Source organism: Syzygium oleosum, unplaced genomic scaffold (genome assembly GCF_021117445.2).
Source record: "Syzygium oleosum isolate NSW1041296 unplaced genomic scaffold, Sole_v2.1 Sole_v2.05, whole genome shotgun sequence".
Lineage (NCBI taxonomy): Eukaryota > Viridiplantae > Streptophyta > Magnoliopsida > Myrtales > Myrtaceae > Syzygium > Syzygium oleosum.
This window is the reverse complement of record NW_026607489.1, coordinates 14161990-14168020: the sequence shown is the minus strand read 5'-3', so window position 1 is coordinate 14168020 and position 6031 is coordinate 14161990. Positions and strand designations below refer to the sequence as shown.

General features: G+C 44.0%; 1 protein-coding gene across 3 annotated transcripts; it reads left to right on the top strand.

The window, feature by feature from the left end:
* Positions 1 to 599: 599 nt before the first annotated feature.
* Positions 600 to 5485, top strand: LOC115666197 (protein GRAVITROPIC IN THE LIGHT 1-like). Of its 3 annotated transcripts, none has more exons than XM_030587984.2 (3): positions 600 to 958; positions 1682 to 1802; positions 3518 to 5485. In XM_030587984.2, exon 3 carries the CDS (start codon positions 3518 to 3520, stop codon positions 4883 to 4885), a length of 1368 nt encoding a protein of 455 aa, XP_030443844.1. In that variant the 5' UTR covers positions 600 to 958; positions 1682 to 1802; the 3' UTR covers positions 4886 to 5485. The 3 variants fall into 3 exon arrangements, with proteins under 3 accessions (XP_030443844.1, XP_056167531.1, XP_030443850.1); XM_056311556.1 differs by having other exon boundaries at positions 600 to 1034; XM_030587990.2 differs by lacking the exon at positions 600 to 958 and adding an exon at positions 1189 to 1314.
* The last annotated feature ends 546 nt before the right edge of the window (positions 5486 to 6031 follow it).

The following is a 6031-nucleotide window of genomic DNA, read 5'->3' as shown; positions in this document are numbered from 1 at the left end:
AAAATAAATTTTAAATAATTTATTTTTCGCGAGGTCGATGGAGCATTGAACGTAAAATAATCGTTGTAAAAAAGTGGTTCGATCCCTCCGAGTTGCATCATCGAAATTTCCGTCGATTGCAGATTGAAGGACCCCTACCGACCGTCCGATCATCATCATCATCACCATCACCATCACCATCACCATCACCATCGAGGGTCTGAGCGACTACACCCAATGGCCCTCCCCCCGCGCGCGGCACGCCCATCCTGGACCGTTCATTTCCCCCCGCCCCGTTTCCGCCAGTCCGTACCTGCGAGACACGTTCAAAAATCTGCCAAATAGACCACACCACTCGACCAAAAAAAAAAAAAAAAAAAAAACCACACCAGATCCTTTTCCCCCAGGCTCCCGAAATTACCCCCACCGGCTACTCGTATTCACCGAAACCTCCATCCCCCAACGGCTACATAAAGCGCCTGCCGCCCTCGGGGGGCAGCATCGTAATATCCCGGCGTCCCGGACAGCGACCCCACCTCGGGGCTTTTAATTCTCAAGGACTGCATGTCGGACAATTTCCTCCAGTCTGTCCTTTACGGTCTTTTCACCCCTCCCTTTCTCTCTCTCTGTCTAGTTCTTGTTCTTGGAGCCTTGTTTTTTCTCCTTCCTCGAGCTTTGAATTGAGCTCTCTCTCTCTCTCTCTCTCTCTGTGTCTCGTTTTAAAGCTCTGGCCTTTTCTCGCTTCCGGAAAATGGCCAGGCGCATTTAATATTCTAGCCTCTGCTTTCGAAAAGCGAGTTTCCACCGGGGCTGAAGAACGGTCAACTTGGTTGGTTGTATAATCAACAAAGATCAGCTGATAAAGGCCACCGTGGCTCATGAAAGTAGAGAGGTTTTGAACGCCGGTCAAAGAAGAGAGAGAGATCTTCACTTCTCCCCCCCCCACCATTCTTGCTTCAGATGTAAGTCTCGTTGAAAGGTATGCTCACGCCTGGAGAGTCGCTACAGCCCCTCCCCCAAGTCTCTTCCCCTGTATTATTCTGGGGGGATTTTTGGTAGGCATTCTCAATTATTGGGGTTTTTTTCTTTAATGGTCATCGTCAGGAAATGGGAAGGTTCACGGTCTGGCACGCGCGTGTTGTTTTTTTTATTCACGGCCGCTATTATGAAAACGTGTGGGGTGGTTCATCATCTTTTGTTGTTGTTGTTGTTTCGTTCACCATCTCCTCCTCCTCCTTCTTTCTTCTTGTTCTTCTGTTTACATTCTCTCCTTTAAAAGAGATTGCCCAGTGCGGGTTTTTAGGGGGGTTTTAGCGATTTTTGAGCTCGCGTGAGGTAAAGTTCGTCGCTTTTCGCTTTTTCGTTTCCTGGGTTGCTTCTGGTTCTTGGTTTTTGTGGTGAACTAAGGAGCCTTTGACTGGTGCTTTGGTTTCGCTTACCCTTTACTATTTTTGGGATGTGCCCGTTTTCCATTTTCTCTTTTTATAGTTTCATTTTTTTGGAGCTTCGCTAGCTATTTCGCTTTCTTCTCCATTTCTTCCTCATGCTCTCTGGTGTCTTTTCTATTTTTGACTTTGGGCTTTTGGCTACCTGCCCTCTTATCACCTGCTTTTGTTCTGTTTCGGGGTTCTTCATGATTTTTTCGCTGGATGAGATTTCTGTTTTGTTTGTGGACTTGATGTTTTTGGGTTTGGTTGCGCAGGGCTTGAGGCTTCTATTGGTGGGTGTTGCGATGTTACATCATTTTAGTTATTGAAATTGACGTTGCAATGAAGTCGGGTTGAGGTACAAAGAGAGCTCCGAAATTTCTGCAGCTACTTAAGGTATGGTAACATGTCTTCATTGGAGGCTTGAACATTCTTATTCGGAACTAATTTTTTTATGTACCTACCGAGCTTAGTAACGAATCTTTGAGTTTTCGAGTTAGTTGGGACTATTGCGTCTGCCCTAGTCTAGTGATCCACTTGCTGTCGTGGTCTGAAATTCTGTAATATGTTTTTTATTTGATGTTCTGCGGAGCTTCTTATAAGATTCTTTGTTTAAGCGCCGTTGTGATCTGGTTGGAAGTTTTCTATGATGAAGCTTGTAAGAATTTGGCTCTGCCGGTGTACATTATCTGAGAACAGGGCTGTTTTGGGGACATGAATTTGGTCTTCATAAACGCAATCAATTGATGAAAACACTTCGTTCTAGAAGAGGAAAAATCACTTTCTACAGTCGATGTTAGAATACTGTCTCTGTGTAGCTCCCTTCTATTCACAGATTATCAAATGAAATTCCTCGCGATTATTGATGCTCATTAGACCGTATTTGGCTAACGCTGGCCATAAAAAACAACTTTCCACTAGGTGGGGACGTAAAAAAACTTGTTTCATTGTAGTTTTGACTTCATTTGGTGATGAATAGTCATTTTGAAAGTTTTGGGAGAGTTGATGATGGCCCCCCTTTTTTTTCTCCCTTGCTGCGCGTTCTAAGAGAAAACGTGTTTAGGTAAGGTATGGAGAGCTGTAACTGGAAATTTGTTCGAAAAGTTGCTCCCTGATATTTTGCTTTGTGATTTTGTCACTTAGCATGACCTGACTAATCGTAGGCCTGTGTGATCATGGTTTTGCCTTTTCATACATGCGATGAGTACTAATAGATTCTCAATTGAGACGGAGCAATGAGTCCTCTACTACACAAAATTGCCCCCTCTAGAAATTCATTTAGGAGCCACTCATGCGGTTTCATGATCCGTGGAACGTTGAATATTCCGCAAAGATGAATGAGATATCACTACGGTGGGTCCTGGTTATTTTAGTGCCAGATGGGCACTAGCTGAACTGAATGGTTGTAAAAAGTCAGGCTACACTGAGGTGCAATAGCACTTCTGCCCATGTAATAGTGTCAATGGAAAGAAAATGGGCTTCTTTGTTTATTTTGACCGAGCAAGATTTTTTTTTTTTGTCGAAGACTGAGTAAGATTTAAATAGCAGGAAGCCAGTGCATTTGTGAGACATTCTAGTTTTATCACGAGAGCTCTAGAAATCAACACTTTTATCAATATTTGTCCCATCAAGGTGCTCGTAAGCAACTGAGGTTTTTCTGGGACAATGATAGTTAGCCTTCAGAAGATTTTCGTTGTTAATAATTGGTATGTAAGAAATATAGGTTGTGCTGTTCATACTCCCTAGTTGAAAGTTTTGATCGCAAGTGCAAGTTTTGAGCCTGTCTACTGCGCTCAAGCTTTCCTCCAACTACTATGTATCCTTACTCCCTTCTTTTCTTTTCCCTCTCCTAATCTACTTTTTTCTCTTTCAAGAGGGAGATTTGACACTATTAAAGGAAATCATATAGTGAAACAGAAAGAGATCTTGTCATCCATTAAATGGCCTCAATCTAAGTGTAAAGGCGTCTACTTTTCTCTTTCTTCAGCAAATTCATCATCACCTCTCTTTTGCTTTTTTGCTCTTATATGCTTAGAGAAACTGATGTATTTTGTTCACTAATTCACAATCATAATCATCATCCTTATCTTCTGTGGTTTTCCCTCTTTCAGATGGATTCCGTTAAGAGATCTTCAGTCACTCCGTCAAAGAGTAGGTTGGCACGTACATTTTCCAAAGTTCTTCATATTCGTGTTGCTACAGGGATTGCCCCGAATGATGAAATTAAGAAGCCTAAGCCTCAGAAGGTGGTGGTCAAGGATAGTCAGTTGAAAGGTGATCCCAACAGTGATTCTATGTTTGATGATGAGGAAGATGAAATTCAAGAAAGAGAGGCTTTAGAGGCTCTTCTTGCTAAAATATTTGCCAGTATTTCATCTGTCAAAGCGGCGTATGCCCAGTTACAGTTGGCTCAGTCCCCTTATGATGCTGAGGGGATTCAGTCCGCTGACCAAATGATTGTTTCCGAGTTGAAGAACTTGTCTGAGTTGAAGCAATGTTATGTGAAGAGACAGTTTGATATTTCGCCGGAAACCACAATGCTTCTGGCTGAAATCCAGGAGCAGAAGTCTCTCTTGAAAACATACGAAGTAATGCGCAAGAAGATGGAGTTTCAGCAGAAAGTCAAGGACTCTGAAATTGCATCTCTTAAACAGAAGCTGGAGTCGTTAAACAACCAAAACAGATTAACAGAGAAGAGGTTAAATCAGAGTGGCCCCTTGTCTGTTCTGGATAATCTTCACCTTTCTGGCATCAGTCCTAACCATTTCGTTACTGTACTTCGCCATACTGTAAAGTCCATTCGGAGCTTCGTAAGGTTGTTGATCGACGAGATGAAATCTGCGGACTGGGATGTCGATGCAGCAGCCAGTGCAATAGAACCTGGAGTTGTTTACTGGAGACCGGATCACAAGTGTTTCGCGTTCGAGTCCTTTGTTTGCCGGGAAATGTTTGATGGATTCCAATTCCCCTACTTTTCCCTTTCCAACGATTCCTTGCCCGAGAGGAGAAGATGGCAACAGGTCTTTTTTGAGAGGTTCGTGGAGTTGAAGTCCTCGAAGGCGAAGGATTACTTGGCCCAGAAACCGAGATCGACATTCGCGAAATTCTGTCGGGTCAAGTACTTGCGACTCATCCACCCCAGAATGGAAATGGCTTTCTTCGGCAACACGAGCCACAGGAACCTCATGAGCGCGGGCGAATTCCCGGAGACCACATTCTTCGCGTTGTTCGCGGAGATGGCGAAGCGGGTGTGGCTCCTTCACTGCCTGGCCTTCTCGTTCCAGCCGGAGGGCACCATCTTTCAGGTGAGCGAGGGGTCCAGGTTCTCCGAAGTGTACATGGAAACGATCGCGGAAGAAGAAGCGTTCAACACCACGGAATACGATCCAAGGGTAGCGTTCACAGTAGTCCCGGGTTTCAAGATTGGTAAAACGGTGGTACAGTGCCAGGTTTATCTATTGAACTCCAAGTCAAGGTGAAAATCTTGAATTATGGGTCCAGCTGGATCCACAAGCCCTATGTATTATGATGCTCTCCATAATTGTCAGATTTTCGCGACCCCCCAAAAAAAGACAAAAGAAAAACATCCGAGATCGAGCTGGAAGCCATATATTCTTGATTTTTCTTTAGTACGTTTAGATTTAGGTGTACGAGAGAAAATATCAAACGGGGCTTGGCTCTCTCGGGCTCTCTCTCTCTCTCTCTCTGGGTTGCTGCTGTACATCTTGTCGTGGGGACTCTCGAACTCCTGGTCGCGGGGCATTTTGTCGCTTTTGCCTTTTGGCCCTTTTCTGGGAGAAAGGAAAAGCGAAGGGGGACCGTCGTCTTGGATGCGGGGCAGCAAGAATCTTTTTCCTTTGAACGATATAATATTAAAGGATTTAGATTTTTGACTGGACGTTCATGTTCACGCTCGTGTCCTGTCCCCCCAAATTTTGTTAATATTAATATTAGTATCATCAGAGGGGATGGTCCTGTGGATGTGTTTTAGGGGGTACAAACCTTTGAATTCCCAAGTTGCTTTTCCATGATGTTGCCTGTATAAATAGTATATATAAGCGGTTTGGACTGTTCTCTTATTTGCTCATTGATAACTATTTTTGTGTGCGCTCTTTTGCATTATGTGCTGGTGCTGCTTCCCCATGTAGAGGGTTCTTGGGCAAGTTGTCTCCAAGCCTTTCTTACCCACCTTTGGTCTTTCATGCCATTTACATATGATCTCTCGTCATTTCCTTTCGGCACAGCGTAATCTTATCAAATGCAGGCTCTTGTCGGTGGGTCTTAATTCAGTGTGTACTAAATTGGGTTTTCATGGGTGGTTAGATCGAGCATCATCATGTGTGGCAGAAACTGCGAGAAAAGGAGAGAGAGATTGGATCGACGTGTTTTAAGTATGGTGGCCACGTACATGAACACATGGGAGAGTACACACAGAAGGTGACACCGAGAGGAAGACATCATTGGATGGTGTGTGGAAACCGACAATCTTTATCCGGTAATGTTGTAACGTAATGTCTGCTTATTCGTTGCCAATGGCATTAGGCCTCACGGGACTCGTTGATTCTCTTTCTTTCTTTTTTGGGGTCCGCCAGATTGGAAGGTTAGATAGACGTGGACTGTTTCGA